Source organism: Phoenix dactylifera, chromosome 3, assembly GCF_051530095.1.
Source record: "Phoenix dactylifera cultivar Ajwa chromosome 3, Ajwa_hap1_PhDact_Kaust_v1.1, whole genome shotgun sequence".
Taxonomy (NCBI): Eukaryota; Viridiplantae; Streptophyta; class Magnoliopsida; order Arecales; family Arecaceae; genus Phoenix; species Phoenix dactylifera.
The window spans coordinates 40,357,704-40,380,055 of record NC_143192.1 but is presented as its reverse complement, the minus strand read 5'-3'; the positions used below and the strand labels follow the sequence as shown (position 1 = coordinate 40,380,055).

Below are 22,352 nucleotides of genomic sequence, written 5' to 3'. Positions count from 1 at the left end.
TAACTTAATAAATTCATCGATTTATATCTTTGGAAGCTCCTTGATGTACAGATAGTCTAGTTTATCTATGTTATTTACTTTATATATCTCTCCATGGTAAGCTGCCTTTCTCCATATTTCAAGCTTTATTTACTTGATATAGAGAAGCGTTTTGTACAAATGGAGTACAACACCGGCCTTTCACAAAATATAATTTTAATCTTATGGCAGTTTTTCCCAAAATGTAATATTACTAAAACATCAACTAAGTCCATTTTCAGCTTTCATTATTTTATTTTGTTTTAATCTGTAATTTTCTAAAATTCAGGATTATATATTTATGGCTTTCTCCAACCATGCAACTTCTTTCTTTTCTACTAGGATTGGATAACATGGACAAAAACAAGGCCATACTTAATTCTAGAAAATGCCACCATACAAAAGTTAAAAAAAATTGTATACATACTGAATCCAAGAATCTAATAAATGTAAATAAAAAATGATTTTCGGCATCCATACTTGAGTCAAATCCAAATAGAAAATACATGTATTTGATTCGTCTCCAATGTATTCAGCAATTATAGCAGGAGAGATTGATTGCAGATCCAAGTCATCTACAGTTATTGTGAAAACAACAAAGGGCCCTGGCAACAGCACAAATGTTAAATTTAAGAAATCCAGTGATCCAAAAGGATTGATCAATGCTTCTAGTCCATTCGACTTGCTGTGTTCCTTTTCTTCTTATCCCTTGAGAATCACAAGAATTAGGTAACGCAAACGAGACCATGCTACCAATACAAAATCTAGGGACAGCTATCATTTATACAAAATTATAGTTTTTGTTCTGTACAGGTTCTGGAACCCAGCCTCAAAAATGGCTTTATAAAAAACTGCCCCACAGCTTAGATCAAGCCAGAATCACCCTTCGGCGACAGGAAACATTGATAACTTTCGACCAAATGGAATGGCACTGCTTATACCGCTCTTGTACAATATTATCTAACTTCAACATTCAATCAAGAATTAAAGAAGCAAGATCTGGAGATTCTGATAACCCCATGGCATCTGCAATTTTAAGAGCCATGACAGACTTGTATGCTGCCAATTCAGCATAAGTCATGAGAATTTGAGCCCTACTACGGAGTTGGATTGCCGATTCCACAGCCCTGTTAGCTGCATTCTCTACTTCTTGAACCCTCCATGAAGCCCCCTCCTCCTTAGCTCCAGCTATATCTATGTAAATATGAAAAATTAATCAACACAAGCCCAGAGGTTTTAAGCAGTTTCATAGTACAACTTCCTTCCAAGGAATCACCCAAACTCATTAGAATGGGATCAACAAAGAACAGGGAAACGTAATATCAGAAGGATCAGAAAACAAATCTTTCACATTGTAAGAGAGCTGACAACCATAATGAAACAACGCACATGCAGTGCATGGTCGCAACTGCCATAAAAACTTGTTCAACTACCTGCTCAGAGTTTATTCAAGTGTTTGAAGACTGGTCATGAGATATTGAGCGGGTGCCAGAGAAAAAAATGAAATCCAAGGTTTTATCTAGATGTTAACTACAAACATGTCTTCTCAGGATACCTAAAATGCCACTATTGGACAATAGAACACAAGACATTCAACACCACTTGGCACCCCAGAAAAAAGGAGTGCTATTTACATCAGCCATAGGCAAGAACATTTGTTAAACCCTCTTGATCTGGTCAACTGGATGCCAGGTAAAGGGTCTTTGCATGTGAGATTTCGGCATGAGTACTTGTGGGCTGATTTATTCAGCCTATATTCACAAAAGGAGATCAGGACTCCAGGCTTTCCTTCATGGATTGAGCAAAATTTATATTGTCCCATAAGGGTTTGTCCCTGGGCTACAAAGTTCACAAGCCTGTCAATATCCAAACAAATTCTAAGAAACTGTCTGAAGATATGAAAGCAAAAGCCATGTTATCCCATAAGGGTTGGTCCTGGACTACGAAGTTCACAAATTTCTTAACAAGTTCTAAGAAACTGTTAAAGACTTCGAATATGGATGGGTTGAGTGCCCATGACAATACATGAGAGCATCGCTATTATTTCAAATTTACTGTTGTACAGATTTGACATGGATCATGGTGATGATTTTTTCAAAGACGCATATGCACACATTAATTCTTATTTCTTAGAAAAAACTGTGTACACCAAATAATGGAACATTCATACACATGAGATCGTAAGTTTCTCTTAAAAGCAATCAAGCTGAAGACATTTCTATTTGCAATGGCTCTATATATTTCTAAGTAAAGAATCAAAAAAATAACCAGAACATTTATTTGAAAAAATCCAGTAAAAGCAGTTCACTGCAGGGGCATGTGGTAGATGAATCAAGCCAGGTAAGCCAGCCGGTTTAATTAGGCTATGGGACCAACTGAAGAGAATATCACATAATGCCAAAACCCAATACCTAGGAGATCACCATCAATGCCAAGCTGAATTACATCCGTAAACCTCTTTTGATAAGCCTTTAGGAACACCCCAGCAAGCAAACCAGCTAAATTTAGACATCAGATCACATATAGCCCCCAAATCCTTTTTACAAATAGATGCTTCCCCGGAATCCCCATATTAGGGCTTCTAGGAAACATATCCACTTGTAAAAAATTTGGTTCTTAGAATTGATTAGCCAACCCATAGTCCCAGCCTTGAACAGATCAATTTTAGCATGTGGACAACACATGACATAGAAAAGCTCAAATGTGGCAAAACTTAAATCAGCCCATAAAAGAGGAAACCACCTCATCAAATAAAATACCAAAATGTACCTTCCAACAAGAATTCTGGCTTCCCTCTTCCAGACTGGCAACGTTGTCTCTTAAAAGATCTTTTTTTCCGAAACAATGGTATCTGCATAAATTGTGCTCTCCTCGGGGTTGGGACATGATACTGTTACAATATCAAGAATGCAATTACGTAAAAACACATAGGTAAGTACCATTCTGCTACATGCAAAAGTAACAAATCTGCGTAGAAATTAAACATCAAGAATGAAAATAAGAACATGCTGTAAGTTATATTCAGTAGTAGTTATCATTAACTCATACATCAATGAGGACAAAAAAGACTAAACAAGGGGACCCAGCTATAGTTAGTACGAACAGTCAATATTAGAGAAACAGCAATCTACTGCACAACAACCAGAAGCCAAACATGGATACATTCAGTCTCTCTGACAACTGTGACATCTTACTGATGCCAGTGATTTAAAAAAATAGTAACCATGGTGTTATAACATTAATATGAATGTCCAATACTTAATAAAGAGTCACGTCCCTCAGTCCACCTAGTAACTGAAAATAAAATATCAATGCATTTAAAGAACTTTTATAAGCGCTTCAATCCAAAGTACTAGCAAGTCTTAAGATGAAGACAATCTAAGCCATGAAAGTCATTTTTAAGTAATAGGTACACCACCATTCCCCTCGAAAAGAAAGAAAAGAACCATCAGGTAAGACTTTAAAAGGTCTTGCACAAACCACCAGTATTATTTTTCCAAACCGGCATCCCACTCTAACCTGAGAGTTCAGTATATCATATACGTGCACCTGTAAAATTGAGTAAGGACTTAGGATGCATCAGAAAACCAATTACCTACTAATACACATGATTAGAAGGCTCTGACAAACAATCCAGTAGAAAGTCTCCAAATGCATCTTCTGTAATACGCTATATACTGCAACATTTACTACACTGTAGAGTAACTGAGACACTTATAAATAGCAAAATTCACATCCTTAACATAAGGATAACAAAATCAGGAATTGAAGGGGAAAAAGAGGCTGGGTACATTCACCGTATAGATTGTAACTTATGCTACTAGTTGACACAGGTAATTTCAGCATGTACAGAGGTATGATGCTTGTAAAAATAATTATATTACCACATCCACACACTCATCATATATCTATCTTCCCTGTCATCTCAGCAAAATCAAATAATAATATTATAACTTCAAGAAAAAAACGTATAACTGCCAGCACACATAATGTGTATCTCATTTTCTTATCTTTTTGTATTTTATCTCTAGATTTTTTTATTGTTCTCGCTACTGCAGCAAAAGCTCATTAATATTTCACTCATGATTTTTTTTTTTTTGTTTTGGGGGGGAGGGTCCCACTCAAACACTATGATGCCAAATGAAGTCATTTTCACCAAATGAAGCAATAAAAGCAGATATACAGATTTTTCACAGAAAATATATGTTCAAATAAAAATAAAGGGTGCAAATGAAGTTCACAAGTGATGCATGCTGGATCATTAAGATCCATCAAGAAAAGAACAGCATCAGGACAGATAATTAATTTGAGTGAAGTGCAGCACAATCAGTGATGAGTCATCATAAGTGTACAGGGATTTCTGAATATATATTAGATAATAGTATGACACAAGCCCCTAAAAATCTCACGATCTTGCATCAGAAGCAAATTAGACTCTTTTGCACAAACAGGTATTACCAATGCATAAATTAAAATCAAGAATCAGCAAAAACTACTCTGCACATGGCAAGAAGCAAACCAAGCAGTTTCATAATAAAACAAGGACAAAATATTAACTGCCAAAGAGGAACTTTCTGGGGATGTTTCTTATTTTTCAATGGAATATTAATGGCAGAGACTTATATGAAAAATAGATAGATTAATTGAGTTCATGTGCTTGATTATCAGAAATTGACGTTTACATGAAACATTGAAGTTATAGAGATCATATGGAAAAAAAATCCAAAAGTTTAACCAAAAACCAGTCAAAATCAATAAAATTGCCTTCAAAGGTTCAAGTAGATCCTAAGAAAAGTTCTCATTAGTTAAATCACACCATACACCAACTATATATGAGTCCAAAAAGTTCATGTTACAAAGAAGATCGCAATATGTTCGTCTGGTTTAGGAGGCTAGCCACTAATTAAGAACCTAAATCATGGAGAATTTTCCTTGTTATCCACCTAAGGAGGAGGGCTTTGGACTGTATAAAGAAGTCCTAGTTTAGTTCACACAGATTACAATCTATAATCACAAACAAATATATTATGACAAGATTTTAGTAAGATCCCACATCAGGGAGTGAATCGGGATGCCCAGAATCCTTAGTACGATGAATCTGAATGTAACATGTAATGACAGGATAATTTTAATATAACTAGCAATTCAAGGTTGTCAAATTGCTGATGTAGTCCTAGGCACTTACTTCCTTAAAGTCTTATGAGGAACTTAGCCTGGTGAACACTTGAGTAAAATAAATCCTTAAATTTTTAAAATTACTTGAAAATGATAAAGTTGTACATATACATATATTTTAGTCTTCTTTTTAATAGTTTTTCTATTAAGTGATTCGAAGTATGCAAAGCTTAATACCAACATAACATGTTACAGCATCAATATCAAAGGGATGACACTTTATAAACAGAATAAACTTCTTTCTCCCTTGAAATAAATACCTTACTAATTGAAGAGAGAATTGGTTAAAAAAAATTAATGGCTTCAATAAATCAATAGACAAGTGGAAGCGAAAAGCTGGAGGGCAGTTGTAGCCTTCTTTTGCATCAAAATTTCAGATATGAACTTGTAGGAAGCTACTGTGTTGTGTGGAGGTCATCAGTTTGACAACTACCTTTACAAAAATTGACTCAAAATCTTTTCAGCCTCAAGGAACTATTTCAGGCAATCAAAGTCCATCAATGATCTGATCAGCATGCCCGGAAAGTAGTCTATCAAACGCTTTAGGTAAAGATGTCAATTTACATGGTTGATCACCAGAAGATGAACAAAGCCATACCACTTGTTATGCCCAGAATAACATCAAGTCCTATTTAAAATTGACACTGGAAGGGGGCTTCACTTGACCTTAGACCTCTGGTTGTCTAATGAATTAGTGACTCATTCTGAGTACTGAAAAAAGAAGCCTATTGTGGTTCATTGAAATGGATCAAATTATTGGACTGTTCTCTGGTAATTAAAAGATTTAAAACAAAGGCAAATTAGCAGTGGTATATCTGAAGACTTATGGAAAGGGGTCAAATAATTAGAAAAATAGATATGCTACCATGAAACCATAACATGTAACAAATTTTCCTGGCATCTACATCTTAATTATAATAGTTCATATACTAATGAAGAACTAAATCGAGTTCTTGTTGCCCAGAAGAGTATCCATTTCATGGATTTATTAGTAATACAAAAGCATCCAGAACAATGAAAGAGGTCAAATGTAGTGTCTACAGATGTACAAACAACAAATAAGATAAAATACCAGGAAAGCTAAACATACAAAACAGGTATAGCCAAGTGAATGCTTAAAGAGGGGGATTGCATACAAATTTGTGAATATCGTCTACTTATGAATTATCGACTTTCATGTGCTAGACGCTCTGGGCCTCTGTGAGAAGATTGTTTGTCAATCAACTTTTCATATTTTAGGGGTTCTGATTAGCCGTAGATAATGACTTGTAGAAAGAAAGAAACAATATCATGGCATCACCGTAACCTTAAATAACCTCCAAGGCAGTTACATGGGCAAGCATAAACTGGACTTCATAGTCACAGTAGTCAGCTTGCTCAGATCCAAATCATGTTCTCGATTATAATAAACAGGCAATGCTCATATCAAGAAATTTATGCATGCAAATTTCATTTTCTCATGTGTTTCTATATTTATAGATTCAGTTAATGTTTTTCTGGGAGCTCCTTGCCATCATAAACAGTACTTGATTTGACTTGCATGGTTCAACAACAAGGACAATGAACTGTCTTCTTTTACAATATGTATGTAATATTAGCTATAGCATACAGGTTATGACTACCATTCATCACTGCTGAGAAAATGCTCTGTTCTCTTTGCTATCTAACGAGTCAAAGCTGCCAATGGTCATATTCTTCTTCAAGGAAGAAACTAAGCAATGCAGTATAAGAAATGCCATAACGACCAACAAATGACCGTTAGTGCACAAAAACTAAGACAAATATATATAATATTATAATGTCATACGGATGTAAATGGTTGATGCTGCAAAGCCTAAAATAAGACTTGATGACTAGCACCTATAATCTATTCTTTGGCACACGAGTCAACTTTAAATAACTTATCTTAGTTGATCAAAGATGATTTTGCTTTCAATTTCAAATGATGTTATAATTTGACATAAGGAGACCTTTAAAGCTCAAGTGCCACCATTCTAATAAAATTAGTGCAACTAATCAACTTTCAGAATTTGTGTCTCTTTAACTATTGCATTTGCTCTTATTATCAATAAGTAATTTTTTTAAAAAAATAAACAAGTCAATATAACATCATTTCTCAAAACTACATGTAAACAACACAAAAGACAATAATGAGTTGTAAATCCAGCTGGAATCCAATAACATAAATTCTGTATTGGAAGTTTTGGAGCACAAAGCATTGTGAATATGCAAAAGAAGAACTGAAACACAATTATTACCTGAAAGGCCTTAACCAACGCTGCATGTTTCCGGTTCCTCTTTTGTACCCAATAATCATATAAAGCAACCAACATATCCCTTTTCCCTAAATCCCAACAAAGATTCAATGCCCTCTCTTTATCATAAATGTCACTGGGATTGTTATAAGCATCTTTTTCCAAGGCAAATATTATTTTCTCAAAAGTTTCTTCTGAAACATGACCAAAACCATTATTCTCTACATCAGAAGAGCAAGAATTTAGATGCTTGAGACACTCCTCATCCCCTGAGTCCATGTCATAACTGGGAACATCACTTGCCACAGCTCGCCTAACTTCATCATCCACCATCCTGATGTAGCCATCAGGGCGCACAAAAGCAGCTGGGGCACTGTCCTCACAACCAGAAACTTCACGAAAGCTTGGCAAGGGTATTGTCCTTACAGGGACATCCTGTGCACACTGTGAGTTGCGCTCATGACATTCCATATGCAATTCCTTAAACACAAGCCAATCCCACTTATCACAAAACTCAAGCTTCCAACCATCCTCCCCGCTCCACATATAGGCATGAGTGAAACGGTTGACAACGCAAGGCCTCAAGTCTTGAGCTTTATGCAGGTACCTTGTCATGCCCCTTACCTTCACTGCTATGCACCACTTATTAGAATGCGATGATTCCAACATAACATCAGCCCCTTCTTCTCTCCAGCACCTATCAGAAGCAGTAACCAAGACATTTGCATTGCAATGTGCAGAATCTATGTTTTGCTTCACCTCAGCCAAAGCCAACTTAAGTTCCTTGATCCGCTCAATGGGACTCTTTATCGATAATTTCCTGTGCTTCTCACAAGATCCAAGAGGAGTAGAGACATCACTATCATCTCTACTAATTAAAAAATCACTAACACAAGATTCAATTGTTTTCACACTGACAGGCTCCACAAAGGAGTCCCTAAAGGAAAGTGTTTTGGCTTCTGGAAAACTTCCAATGCTTTGCTGATCAGACTGCAATGAACCAGGCCGTGCATTCATTGCAAAAGTATGGCGACTTCTGGAATGCCAGGAGGAGCTTCTCTTTCTCTGCTGTCTTCGTAGCCTTGAACCATGCACAATTACTGCTCTTTCTCCAACTGATTTAGGCGCTTCCAAAGCATTATGTGATTCATTCCTCTTCACAGCAGGAATTACAGAAACTACGACTTCAGTTCCTGAAAGACCTGTCTCTGCAGGAATATGAGAATCATATTCTTCAAATCGCACAGCCACTGGAAAGTATGTGTGCAAACCCAATGCATATTTCGCAAAACAACCCGGTAAATATTGAGAACCAAGAAGCATAGAGACATGCAAGCTCTTAAAGAAGAACGGAATGGCGGAGAAATTAAGTGAGAACAGAGGTATAAACTGTTTGGCACCATAAATCTTGCAAAGTCCACAAGCAGATATAGAATTGCTGAAGAAAACATTCTGAAAAGAAAAATAAATAAACACTCAAAAGCTAAACAGATAATAGACACGAAGACATAGCTGCAAAATAAGAACGCTTACATCTTTAAAGTGCGGAACTGGTAAGAAATGGACGCCATTTAGAGAAAAAGCAGTGGTCACCGATTCGGATAACAGAAAGCTAGCAAATTGCCAGAACCTCACTCTAGCCTTCTTCATCCAGCTCACTACAGAGATAAGGAGACGCGAAAACTGCAGCGAACTACTACTGCAGGAGGAATCTATGAGCACGGCAAGCATCATAGAGCCACTTAAGCTAGTCCAGATATCATCCTCTAAAATGCCCACTTTTTCAGCGAAACCCCTTGCAGACTGTGTGATTCTAAGCACCCTCTCTACCTTACACGTTCGTCTTGATATCTGCTCTTGCTCCCTGTCTATTTTTCCTGTCTCTCCCGAAACGATTTCAACTAAAGGCTCCACCTTTGGCTTTTTCCTGCGCTGTTTCCGCATAAAAACGAATCCATACCTCCGATCCCTCTCGGAGTCCCTTTCCCCTACTCCACAAGGCAAAGGCGCCGCATCATCAGACCGTGGTCTCCGCCGCTTCCGGCTGTAGACAATCCCAAACTTCTTCCCTTGGGGTGAATCCATAGAGGCCCTCCGATCGGCAGAGCCCAGAGACTCATCAGATTCCGGCGCCGCGGGCTCGCGCCACTCATCCTCGGCCCCGAAATCACCCTTCTCCTCTTCCCCCTTCCACCACCGCAGATCCGCCGTGTTGCCGGCGCCGCCGAGCACCCGCAGCCACTCGACCCCTTCGCCGTCTCCACCGTCCGCCTTCTTCTCCAGTGCCTGATCCAACACCGCGAGTCGCTTCCCGGAGCGGAGAACCCTCGCTACCGGTCCCCTGTCGCTGGCGGCGGCGGTTTGGGCCGCGGCCTTGGGGACGAACACCCTGGTCGACCGCCGCGTCCCGACCGACGGCATCGACGCAGGTGGCGCCCGGAAGGAGAAGACCATAGACCCAATCTCCGCCGCCCCCTCCGCCGGCTCCCCGAGCTTCCGTACGATCTTCCGGTTCTCAGATCTCGCATGACGTCTCATCGCTAATCAACGTCCTCATCGGCGTCCGACGACCACCCATCCCGGATCCTATCACCGGCCCTCGCCGACGCCCATGGTGCCCATATTCCAACCAACCGATGCGACGCCTTTTATTCTTCCGGCCTTTTCGCCCTTTCTCGAAATTTCCCCCTTCTATTTTTCTCTTTTACCTCGCCCTTCTCTGTCTCAAATCCTTGGCGTTGCAGCAACGAGGAGGGGGAGGGGAGAGAAGAGATATGGAAGAGGGAGAGAGGCGGCGGCACGAACGATCTAGGGTTTTTTTAAAAAAAGATGGGGAGAGAGGGGAAGCGGTAACCTTCCAGCGACTGCTGCGGGTCGTCCGTTGGGGATCGGACGGAGGAGAAGAGCCGAGCAAGCGGACGAGTCGGCCGGCCCAAAATGCGTGGAGCCTTTCCGCCCGTCGCGGGATTTCAAACGGGCGGAGGGATTTTCAGATTGGGGAACCAGGCGGGGAAGCATGCGGTAAATTGCGCTCAGCTTTCCCTTAAAAAAAATTTTCATGTTCTACGTGGCAGCGAATAAGAGGTGCACCAGGAAAAATAGTTTCACCAGGCACAAGCGATTGACGGATGGGACGGCGGAGCAGCAGCTGCAGGGGGCTGTCTTGGCTCTTGGGTTCGAGATCTTGCGGTCCTTGATTAACATGTCCTGGTCGCGGAGGCAGAGGCGCCAGCCGAGGGATGGCGACTGACGAGAAAGGGCGATGGATCCCGTGCGGTGACAAGGACAGCGGACATCACTGCCGCGTTCCAGACGTCGCCCGGTCGGCCCCATTTAGATTTTCCTGTGGGCCCCGCCAACATTTATATCGCCGATATAAATCCACCGGTATCAGGGGCAGATTTTTTATATATATATATCTACGGCTCACGCAAACCGCCTATGAGCAGCTAGGTGAATTCATGAAAAAAAAAAAAAAAACTACACGGCCACAACAAGATACAAGATGGAAGCATGCCGGATTCGCCACAGAAAATAAGGCAACTCAATCAGCAGCTCTTTTCGACTCACGAAATACTTATGTGGCTTGAAAAGCACAACACTTTTTTAATAATAATCGGAGGTCGCCTAACCGCGGATATTTTGTCTCTTCCTATCCCATCTTCAGTGTGCGCTCAATCACCGTAGCTCAATCGGTTCAATCACCTTCAAGGATGATACACTCAGCCCCTAGCATACGTCTCGAGTAGGAGAGTCTCTTCCACGCTGCTATGAGCTCCACCACAAAAGCTGAAATCCTGAAGGTACCACGCCCCGCTTTTGGCTTTGTTCCGATCACGAGATACAGATATAGAACCGGTGAGGGGTATTTTGGTCATTAGGCAGTCACAATTAGGTGGTGCTGCCTCGAGTGTGGCGTATGCTATGACCGTGCTTCAGATGTTCTGAACCGGTTGAATCAATGGGCGGTAGCTGAGCGGTTCTGAGTTTCGATGACTTTGGATTTTGGATGGGCCACCCCTTGTCTCCGACGGACTACGTGAAGTAGGTCAGGCCCAATTCCTGTAGAATTATTTAAAGCTACTTTGGGTGCATCAATTGATTAAAATCTAGATTCTTTTGAATTGCTCATTATTAAGTTGTCTATGGTTTGTATTTTAGAAGAAAGTATTGGCGTGATAATTTTGTAAGATGATAGAAATAAATAATTTATTTACTAAAATTCTCGTATTTCACGAAGAAATGGATTTTGCTCCTCCCCTCTGGAGTCTAAAATGAGCAAAAGGGCATTGAAATTAAAATATTAGAAATATAAGATCATGTATTTTGTAGTATGTAATCTATGCATCAACAGGATACAAAAAATATGATACAAAACCATATTTTCATATTAATTTTTCCATCTAGATATATTTTAATATGTGAAGATCATAACTAACAGGTGTTTCATGTCTTATCTAAGATATACTTAATCATGATTCGTTGTAAATACTGTGAATCGATAAATATTGCTTATCTAATAAAATTTGTTTTCTTATAATCCTACACCAAATACACCCCTTCATATTGTGTCATTTTCTCATAAAATGAATTGACACAGTCGTCCCCATCCATTTTCTCTAAAACAAATAAAAAAATCATATATAGTTTAATGTTTTCAAGACGCAAGTGGGATGGTTTGGTGCAGCTGTCGCAAGTTGATATAAGACATTTTGAGGTTGGCGTTATATCTACGGGCCCATTTGATAGATTTATCTGTCCTCAACATTGAATGCAACTAAATCCTGTTTTGGCCCGACATTCACACGGCTACGTTACCATTTGGTACGGTTTGTATATCTTTCCTCAAGATTTCATGGAGTTAAACCCAAATCTTGTTCTGGCCCGACATACACACAAGCATACAACCCAACTTGAAAACATGAAAATTAATGCATGGATATATTCGTACAGGTCTAGAAAATCTTTGGCAACTTACTATGATTTACTGCAGGTTTAAGACCTAACAACATTTGATGGGCTAAAATTGGTTACTCTAAATTTTTAGGTTAGGTAGGAAAAATTCTTCGGGGGTGACCACAATTGTGCCTAAAATTAATATCATAGGACCGTGACGCATGCAAGGCTCGCAACGAGGCTATCTATAACCATCATTTTCATGTTAATTAGGGGGATATATTCTACTACAAGGATTGCATGTGGTAAGATGAATGGATGGCTATGGTTTTTCATCTAATTAGAGACTACTCTTTCCTTTATTTATGTAATTTGTTAAATATTCTTGTAATTTTCAGAGGTGCACTTTTCTTGTTTCTCTCTCCCTTGGGACTACAAACTAAAGTACCGAACTAAATAAGCAATTTTTACAGGCATAGTTATAGCTTGTATTGGAAGAGACTTGGGAGACTTGAAGCCTCATGAAAGGTGCGGCATGCAAAAAATATCAGGGAAGTATTAGAACAGACAAATAATATCATCGAAATAACTTTAGGGTAGATAACTTGCAATATTCTTTTAATTTGGTCTACTTTCTTTGTTTGTTACCAACCTTGCCAGAGTTGCAATGGTGAGAATAATTTTTATCTGGTGGGGGATCAATGGACAAAGTTGCTAGCCTTGAGGCCAAATCTAGCAAACAAAAAGCCTAGATAGCCCACCCTAGCAAAGGCAGGCCTGATTGAAACAATGCTACTTAAAGGGGAAGCCCATGTTTATCATGTATTCAAGCTGATTTCGGTGCAACATTCTGTAATCATTATTGGGCTGGAGGCCTGCAGCCCTCATCCAAGTCACCAGTATGGTTGGTTAGCCTTCATCTAATCAAGTATAAACGAAAGGAACATAGCTAGATGGCACATAGCATTCTTGATATACATAAAACAAGTGTTTGTACTACCGAAAAAAATGATGGGCTTGTGATATAATGCTCTATAGGGTTACAAGTAAAGAACCCTGAGCTCATCTTACACTATGAAAACACTAGTTTGTACTGCCAAACTAGGTATCTCTGAAGTTCTCCGTGCTCTTTTAACGGACAAGAACTTTTAAATATTGATATCCCCTGCAAATGGGTCGGGTTGACCCATGGCGCATCCTGCTTAGACCTGATTCGACCTGATTTAAAGGACCTATGGGGCCAAGGCGGGTTCTAAAATTGGACCCCTTCCTATTTTTGGCTCGGATTTTGGTTTACTAAATTCTGACTCGGACCAATCCAATCCAACCCAACTTGTTTGATTTTTGGAGCAATTTTGGATTTCTTACCCTATGACCCGACCCAAATTCATGAAACCCGTTAGGCCCGTAAACACGACACGTGGGCTGTGACCCATCCGCGCGACCCATCCTTCCGTGATTTGTGACCTGCTCGCTCTCAATCTCTCATGAATCGCAAATACGAAAGGAAAAACTGAAATCCCCCATTCGTTCCCCATCGCCATCGGCCAACTCTCTCTCTCTCTCTCTCTCTCTCTCCCCCCTCAGGGGTTGACCATCACGACCAAAACTACTCCCGTTCATCACCATCTCCAACATCCCCTCCTCCCTCTTGCATGAACCCGTCTATGAGCGGAGATGCCACCCCCGACGACGTGATGTGGGCCTCACCGGCAATGACGACGGCAACGGCAAAGATGAAGACGATGACGAGGAGTATGACCAACGCATGTCAAGCTTCATAGCGTCTTCACCATCAAGGGCAACACCAAGATGAGGGCTTCTCTAATCGAAGCCAAGAGCTGCTCCCCATCTTTCGACCCAACGTTCCTGCTTGGCATCCTCGAGCGGCTCAGCATCTTCGAGTCCGTTTCCATTACTCGCGATGTAGGGTAGAGGGGGGAGGAGAGCTTTGGGAGGGGGTTAAGGAGGAGGGACTTGGCATCGGGGAGAAGCCATGGGAGAGGAGGGGGGAGAGAGGTAGTCCAAGCAGATGGGGGTGGCGGGATCAAGGAGGAGGGCGATGGGAGGAGGAGAGAGCCAGCATCAGAGGAGGAGTAGGGACCGGACAAACAAAAAAATTGAATGAGATCCGGATCCTACCCAGATCCGAACCGGACTTGCATCGGACCCGATTTTTTATTGAGTTGGATCTAAGTCCAAAATTAGGACTCGAACAAAGAACCGGGTTGGGCCGGGATCACTCATGACCCGATCCGACCTGACCCATTTGCACCTCTGATTCAATCGAAAAAAATGTTAATGTATTTTTTTTGATTTTACAATTTTAAATTGTAAAAGTTCATATTTTCTAGGACATGTTTGGCAGCTATCACGTTCCTCATGGAGCTTCCTCTAAGGTTTTGAATAGATGCCATTATACCCGGTGGAAGTGGTCAAGACTCACAAAAGACAGGCTTAAATGAGAGGTCTTAAATTGATGCCCTCCGATGTCATAGAGTTTCCATTCCGAAGGGAAATTTTGGCTGTAATTAGCATTTGTAATTAGTTGTAACTTTAGTTGTAGCTGATACATGACTGGTTCGTTAGCATTTGTAATTTTAGTTGTAATAGTGTTTCCCTGATTTTGAAGTCTATATTTTGGTGGCAATAGGCCTATATAAAGATATAGTATAACTCTGGGTTGAATGGGTATACTATGACCAATGAACTAGGTTATAATGTTTTTTTTTTCTTTTTAAGGGTGTGAAATAATTTAGAATTACAAATTCAGTGATATACTTCAGATCAGTATTATGTTCCCTTTATTATCTCGGTGTGGTTGAGATAATTCCAATATTTTCTTGAATCCATATCTAGCTCATTATGCATACTTTTTCTTTGAAAGCTCTGTTCTATCTCCATATGCATCCTTTACTAGGAATTGGTCGTACATGCCAGCGAAAAACTCCTTTATGTGATCAAGATAATTACAAACTCAAATCTGCCAGGTCAGTTAATTTCAAACTTCCATAAAGATAAATCAATAATCTAGAAAAGATCCCAGAAACTTTTCCTCAAGCAACATCAGTATATACAATAAACACAAAGAAAGCACTAGGCAGTACAGGCAATTTTCAAGCTGAACTTAATAAGGAGGTAAGCAAAAGTACAGAGTGGCTTACAAAATGTTTGTTCATATGTATCAGATCGTGATATACTTCAGAATAGCTGAACGGACATTCTCCATAAAAGCTGCAGCTTCTTTCTGCAAATAAAACGGTATAACATATGAATTAGTGAGCGACAAAACAATAAAGACACTTGGGCATGCATGCACACACCCAAACCCCCCAACCACCCCTCTGCCGCATAGAGAGACAAAAAGAAGGAAGAAGCAAGAAAAAGAGCACCACCTGATCATTTTTTAGTGCACTTGCTATATTTTCATCAAGAAGAGCCAATACAGATCTGTTCAGCTCATTCTGCTCAACCATCTCTAGCAACTGCATATAAAGAAATATTCACCAGTTATACTCAGATCTAGTCAATCAGCAACTGAAAATAATTGTTGAAGAGCAAGGAAATAATATATTGATCATACGGTTGCCTTCCTATCTTTTGACTGCAATATTTTCGTGAGCCTTTCTTTTGCTAATACAAGGTCAGTTTCCATCTTATCATATGCTTCTGCGACAAAGATTGAGACAGAATTTTTATTGTTCAGAGAAGGGAGCAGATCAACCTCCTATACAAGGGACTTTTGGGATAATAATAAACCTGTTCCCTCTAGCAAAACTTTCTGCATTGCTTCCAACTCAATTAATCTGTCCTCCATCTCCTGAAAAACATTATAAAGGTTAGTCAAATCCATATCCAACTATCAAGGGAGTAATCAAAAGTGACTTAATTCGAGAAAAGACCTTGGTTCTAGTCACTGCAAATCGTAGTTTCCCAAGCTCAAGTTGTAAATGATCAAAGAACTCTTTGTTTAATCTGCACATTCACGTGGTATTGACTTATTCATTAGAGAATCTGATAAAGGTAGCATCAACACTGATTATAATTTTTATTTGCAGGTCAGGTTGCATTTTTATGTAGTTGTTGCAATCGAAAGGGATTCTTTTTTCCTTGCTTTCAATTATCTTTTTGTGAATAAAAGAATGTTCAAGAAATCAATTAGACAATTATGTGGACAGACAAAAATAACAGTAGTAACTGCATAACTGCAAGGATCCTTCCTCATCATCCAATTCCAGAAAGGGTCACATTAGGACATCATAATGGAGTACTAACTTGAACATACCAAAGTATATTCAGGCACTGAAAAGATATCTCCTTCATAAATTTTAGCAAGCAACACAGCCCAATAGTTAGCGAACCTCTCCATGGAAGATAAGATTAATGAAAAAAAGAACTTGGTAGATAAAATCAGCAACATGATCCATTTACCCAATATCAGATGAAAACAATTTTCCGGCTTTCGTTGAGTAAAATTCTACTTAAATGGATGGTAAGATTACACAACTATTTGGCTGTCACAAGAGAACTTTATGGGCTTCTTCGATAAACTTCAACAAGGGCTTCAACCATGCAAGCTTACAAGCTGTGACAGCCATGAAGCAACAGTTTCCTTTTACAATTTACAACAGATTTAATTTTCAAGTAACAAGACAAACCATGATTAATCCCATATCAATGGGGAAACTTGCCAAATAAAAATCAAAATGATACTACAGCTTTAAAACAATCATTCTTCCTGTATGAAAACCTTGGCCTGGAGCACCTTTAAATACCAAAGAATATAAAATGTCATATAAAGATGAGGCTTAAAACAAGCAGGCAAAAATGAAGTGACAAAATCCCAACATGAGCATTGTGTACAGAATGATCAATCATACCCTCTATTTACTTGCATCAAACTTTTCAAGCAAAGATTTGGTGATTACTATAAATCCTAAATGGATTTTCTTTAATTCAAAAACTGTTCATTATTCTCCTCAGCAAAACTATCCAGTGGTAGCTTCAAAAAGACTTTCTCCACAATAAATCATCTAGGAAAGCACTCTTTCACATAAAACTAGTTGGAGACTAGTTAGTGTTAGCTACTAAAACAGAAAATGATTAATCAGTTGAATTTTATTACCAAAAAGTTTCAACGAAAATGAGCATATTCCTTTGCCAACAATTAAGTTTCAACCAGTTCATGAGCTATATAGCTGATACTTGTTAATGGATATCTATCAACAGCCAACATAACATAATAGTGCAATCACCCTTGGAATAAACAGAAACTTTAAGGAATCCACTTGCATGCCAGATTCTTAGAGCATTCTCAGGCAGACCTGCAATCACCCTTGGAATAAACAGAAACTTAGAGTAATCCACTGGCATTCCAGATTCTTGGAGCATTCTCAGGCAGACCTATCTTACAACATGGCGGGTTAGATGGGCGTCATGGTTGACAATTTTTACAAAGGAGGGGGGGGGGGGGGGGGGGGGGGTGTGCTGGTGGTGGATTAGCAGTCAACTGGTCTGAAAGAAGCAGAATGCAAGGTTGATTCTTTTTCGGAGAAAGCCTTAACCATACACTTCTATATTTCAACCCCCCGCACCTCTCTCCCACTCTCAATATCACTATCTATTTCGAGAGACTTCCATTGATACAGCTACCTAGCTTTTAGCTTATGCATACCATTTCTTAGACAGCTCCCCACCCCGCTCTTTCTTCTTTAACTGATAATTCTAAGATCTGGCAGCCTTTTCAGCCATGCTTGGCGTTTTGCAGTAGCCATTTCTTACCAGCACTGCTCATATGCAAATTTCTAACTTATTCTGCTTATGCCATTGCAAAGTGCCCTGATACCCTTTTTCCCCATTCATAGTTGACTTTTGTGATATTGATATTCAGCTGCTAAGGTGCATCCATGGTCTCTTCAAGCAGTACTCTTCAGTGGTGTTATTATCTTCTATAATTAGCATTGCAAGTCAAATTTCAAAGTTTCAAGATCTAGGTAGATCTTGCCAGGTATAGCTTTCTTGGTCACTAATTCAGCATCATCTTTCCTTAAACTAATGTAGTTTTAACTCATTTTGCACACACTTATTTTATTGAGTTACACCGCCATTTATCTCTCCTCGGCTACGTTAGTGCATACGATGCTTGTGGTCTCTTCATGATTGTATATTCTCAAGCACCACCTTAGCTCATCCTTTTGATTTTGCACCAAGGAACTCTCTACATACCATGTTCACTGCTATTTTACCTTCGTAGCATCTCCTCTCCCGCTACAAAGTCATTATCTAGATGGGGTTTCAATCTTCCTCATGGTAAACACCTGGCTGAGACCTAACGTAAAGGAGATTTTAGATAGACGTAGATTTATATATATACCACAGCATCTCTAAGACTCTAGATAGTCTATTAACTATTGTTGGACAACTAGCTATAGCTCAACCACTTGGCATTCCTCTCAACCTGGGAGGGATTAATATGAATCTAATATGCATTAAAGAAAAGGGCGCCCTATACACGAGGCTCCTACCACTGCGGAAGTTGAGAGGGTCAGATGTACGCAGCCTTATGTTGTGTACGGAGAAGCTATTTCTACATTTTATGACACCCAGGTCACAAAGAAGCAACCGTAGTGTTGCTCCAAGGCCTTCCCTCAATATAGATATGCATAAATACTTAGAATTTATAGATATAGCATCCATATGGTAATTTAGTCATTTGATGCAAGTCTATAAACATTGATATATCGGTCATATGCCCCAACATGATCATGGTTTATTTCTGGCATGATCCTTACTTTTACAATGAAAGAGAATTAGTGAAGAAAAAACAAGGAAGGAAGGATGATGGAGGAGATGGGAGAACTTGCTAGTCACCTTTCTTATATTTTTTATAAAATTGCAACCCTTTGATATTCATGGGGTTGAATTGACCAATTTGCCTATCACATATGGCCACAATATGGCTAATTTCAAAGAGATCGAGTCCATTATATAGGTTCAAGTACCTTGAACCCATTAACAGGCCAAAAATCCTATGATATGTAGAGAATAGTTTAATATGTAAGATCCATATCTAAATCTATTCAAAGAACTACAACATGTCATATTGTGAAGATAATAGAAATCACAAAGGTCAAGGTAATATTTATGTTTAAATTAAGTATGCCACTATTGGAACTTTAGACTTCTCTTTAGGTTTCTCGAAACTAAGGCTAGGCAAAAGTTTTTTTGGGGGAGGGGGGAAGATCACCAAGAGTTCTGTCACAACACCAACATACAAAGAGAATTACGATCTATCTCTCAGCAGCAGATTCTCAAGTTATCTCCTTTTATCATGGTTTGCTAATAATGTCTTCATCAGCATATATCGACCACCCCGTTTCCTAGTTCCTTACATACAATTAAGTAGTTTTGAAAAAAATAATTTTCTACTTTCCTTTATTTTCTTATATTATATTTTATTTATCCTGCATAAATTACAATTGTAGAATATTCAAGACAAGCCACTATAACCATAAGCAATAAACATTGGCCTGACTGTGCTGGGTGGGGGAATCCTTATTCACCAATCAATCTTATTAGCGGCAATGTTATGCAAGCTTCTTCAAGTTCTTTCTCAAGACTTTCATCCATGTTTCCTTAACTCATCCCCTCCCCTTCCCTTCCAACTCCGTTGACACAGATCTGAGAACTTTCAGAAATTTTCATTATACAAGCCTACACCCTCTCAATTGGTTCTCCATCAGTTTTTCCCTTCTTGATACCAATCACCGCCGTTGCTCTAATATACTTATTCCTCAATCTATCCCTGTTAGTTTCACCATATTTCCATCTCAACATTCTCAACTTTTTTCCACTAATCTCATTTGCACCATCTTTATTGCACGACCTTCTGAGCCATATAAAACGGTGCTCTCAGACTACATTAATCATTACAATATATCTTCATTTTCTCGTATCGCATTGTTTAACTGAACAACTAAATGAAAACCATCAGCCTGAAAAGGAAAACAGGAACTTTGTAAAGGCCTAGATTAGATGTTCGCCTTTTTTTAGAATAGAAGGAGAAGGTATTATGCTAAATTCAAACAAAATCGCATAACATTCAATTAGAACAAGTCATAAATGATTATCCATAGATATTAACTCATTCACTTATAGATGATTAAGCATAAAATATTACCATGACTGATTATTCTGTTATCAGTCCTATGTGCGAGAAAACTATCAATTCTCTGGCTATTCTATTTTTTAGTCAAAGCAATCTTGCATAAACTATTAATATCAGAATACCAGGCAAGTAAATTCCTTATTTTCCTTCGATTTCAACTTGTACTTCCCGTGTCAGTTCGAATCAATCCAATGCATTGCCCATAAGCTTTTTTGAATGGTGACAGAAAGATTCCCTCGTAATCCAGCTTACCGAGGCCTCAAACCCGCGATCTCGAACTCGAGCTCCCGAGCTTCAGTGTCCAGAAAATACTCCACCAGTCCTTCGTTTGTCTCCGGCACCACCCGCGCCTATCAAAAGATGGAGATTGCGAGGGATAAAAGAAAGGAGCAAGAGATTGCGACCAGGGGAGACGGACGAAGAAATGGGCGAGAGAGAGAGAGAGAGAGACCTCGCGGCGAGCCCGACGGCGCTCCTTCTCGTCCCGGACCTGGCGGTTGAAGGCCTCCCTGGCGTCCGCGTCCTTATCGAGGCGCCGTTTCCACTCCAGCCGCGCTATGTGACCCCCCTTCGGCGGGCCCAGAATTCCCTCGGGATCCTGGAAACAAGAACAAGCGGAGCTATGAAGCCGTGGCTCGCTCCAATTCGGAGGAAGCGAGGACGAAAAGAGGATGAGGACGAGGATTCCCACCCATCCGACGCATGAGATTCTTCGGCTCGGGCGTCTCGACGAGGGTGTTTTCGAGCTTGTACCGCCGATCAGGTTCGTGAATGCAACGCCCAGGGCGGCCATCAGCGAAAGGAAAAGCAGCAACACACACTCTCCTTGCCTTGTTCTCTATCCAATTGGGAGCACCGAGCGCTGGTTTGGATGGATTGTTATCCGCCGGCAAAGCCAAGGGTATGTGTGAGGGACGGGGCGGTGCAAACCTAGACAAAGCTAGCTCAAGCTCAGCACAAGGTACAAAAGAGTTCGAGCACCGATATGGCTGAAACTGGTAGTGCGGATTTAGTTTTATATATTATCCATCAAAAAAAATTTGATGCATATATAAAATTAATAAATCTAAATAATATTTTTTCGTTAAGCATTTTAAGTACAATCCTGAATTGTTACAAATAGTATCAAAGCAAATTCGTCCTATAGCTTATGTAAACTAAGGACACTGCAACACGAATTAATGGAGATTAACCATGGGCCTATCGTGGTGTATATGATTAGATTTGAATAGATATGAATCCTTAGCCTGTCGAAGACATCAAGGCTTAAACGGAAAGAATATATGAGGATCCGGCGGGCGTTTGTTTAGTCCCATATCAATTATTCGTCGAGAAGATCTTAATACTTATACAGAATTAATGAACCCAAATAATACCTTTCGGTTAACCATTTGGATAAAGTTCTGAGTTGTTACAATTAATACCACGGGCTAAAGTGAAGCACTAGTGTTTAGTGTCGTCCCAGTACAAGCAACACTAGTATGGGACGCGTGCAAATGCGCGCAAGGTTATCTGTGTTTTTGCATTCAGATTAAGCATACGATTTGTGGCGCACACCACCCCTTACATACGCTCGATGTTTTTCATGCTGTTGAAATAATTTATATAGATTATAAAATTAATTTATGATATAAGTGCGTGGACGATATCGAATGTCGAACATCTAAGTTTTCTTGATATTTCAGTAAAAAAAAGAAAGCAATGTTTCGATGAACCACAGTGAATGTTCGAAATCGGGGTGATTGTTGAGAAGAACCAATGTAACTTTTAAGAACCAGTGTGCCTGTCAATATATGACAATTAAATAACTACCAATTCAATGTAAACAGTTACATTGTTTC

The 22,352-nt window shown here is 39.5% G+C and overlaps 2 protein-coding genes across 5 annotated transcripts; both read right to left on the bottom strand.

Annotated features, from left to right (window-relative positions):
* Positions 1-498: 498 nt before the first annotated feature.
* LOC103703538 (uncharacterized) lies at positions 499-11,266 on the bottom strand. 4 transcript variants are annotated; one of them, XM_089929663.1, is made up of 5 exons: positions 8,982-10,443; positions 7,452-8,900; positions 3,538-3,567; positions 2,788-2,908; positions 499-1,212 (listed from the first exon to the last, which is right to left on the bottom strand). In XM_089929663.1, the coding sequence occupies exons 1-5, from the start codon at positions 9,984-9,986 to the stop codon at positions 992-994; spliced, it is 2,826 nt and encodes a 941-aa protein (XP_089785789.1). In that variant the 5' UTR covers positions 9,987-10,443; the 3' UTR covers positions 499-991. The 4 variants fall into 4 exon arrangements, with proteins under 4 accessions (XP_089785789.1, XP_088574513.1, XP_088574516.1 ...); XM_089929664.1 differs by lacking the exon at positions 499-1,212 and adding an exon at positions 1,736-1,874; XM_088718387.2 differs by lacking the exon at positions 3,538-3,567 and having other exon boundaries at positions 8,982-11,266.
* A 4,104-nt stretch (positions 11,267-15,370) lies between these two features.
* LOC103703539 (dimethylallyl, adenosine tRNA methylthiotransferase) lies at positions 15,371-21,425 on the bottom strand. Its single transcript, XM_088718393.2, has 8 exons — positions 21,203-21,425; positions 20,963-21,109; positions 20,764-20,861; positions 16,247-16,319; positions 16,104-16,164; positions 15,928-16,013; positions 15,740-15,829; positions 15,371-15,591 (listed from the first exon to the last, which is right to left on the bottom strand). The coding sequence occupies exons 1-8, from the start codon at positions 21,302-21,304 to the stop codon at positions 15,529-15,531; spliced, it is 720 nt and encodes a 239-aa protein (XP_088574519.2). The 5' UTR covers positions 21,305-21,425; the 3' UTR covers positions 15,371-15,528.
* Between the last annotated feature and the right edge of the window lie 927 nt (positions 21,426-22,352).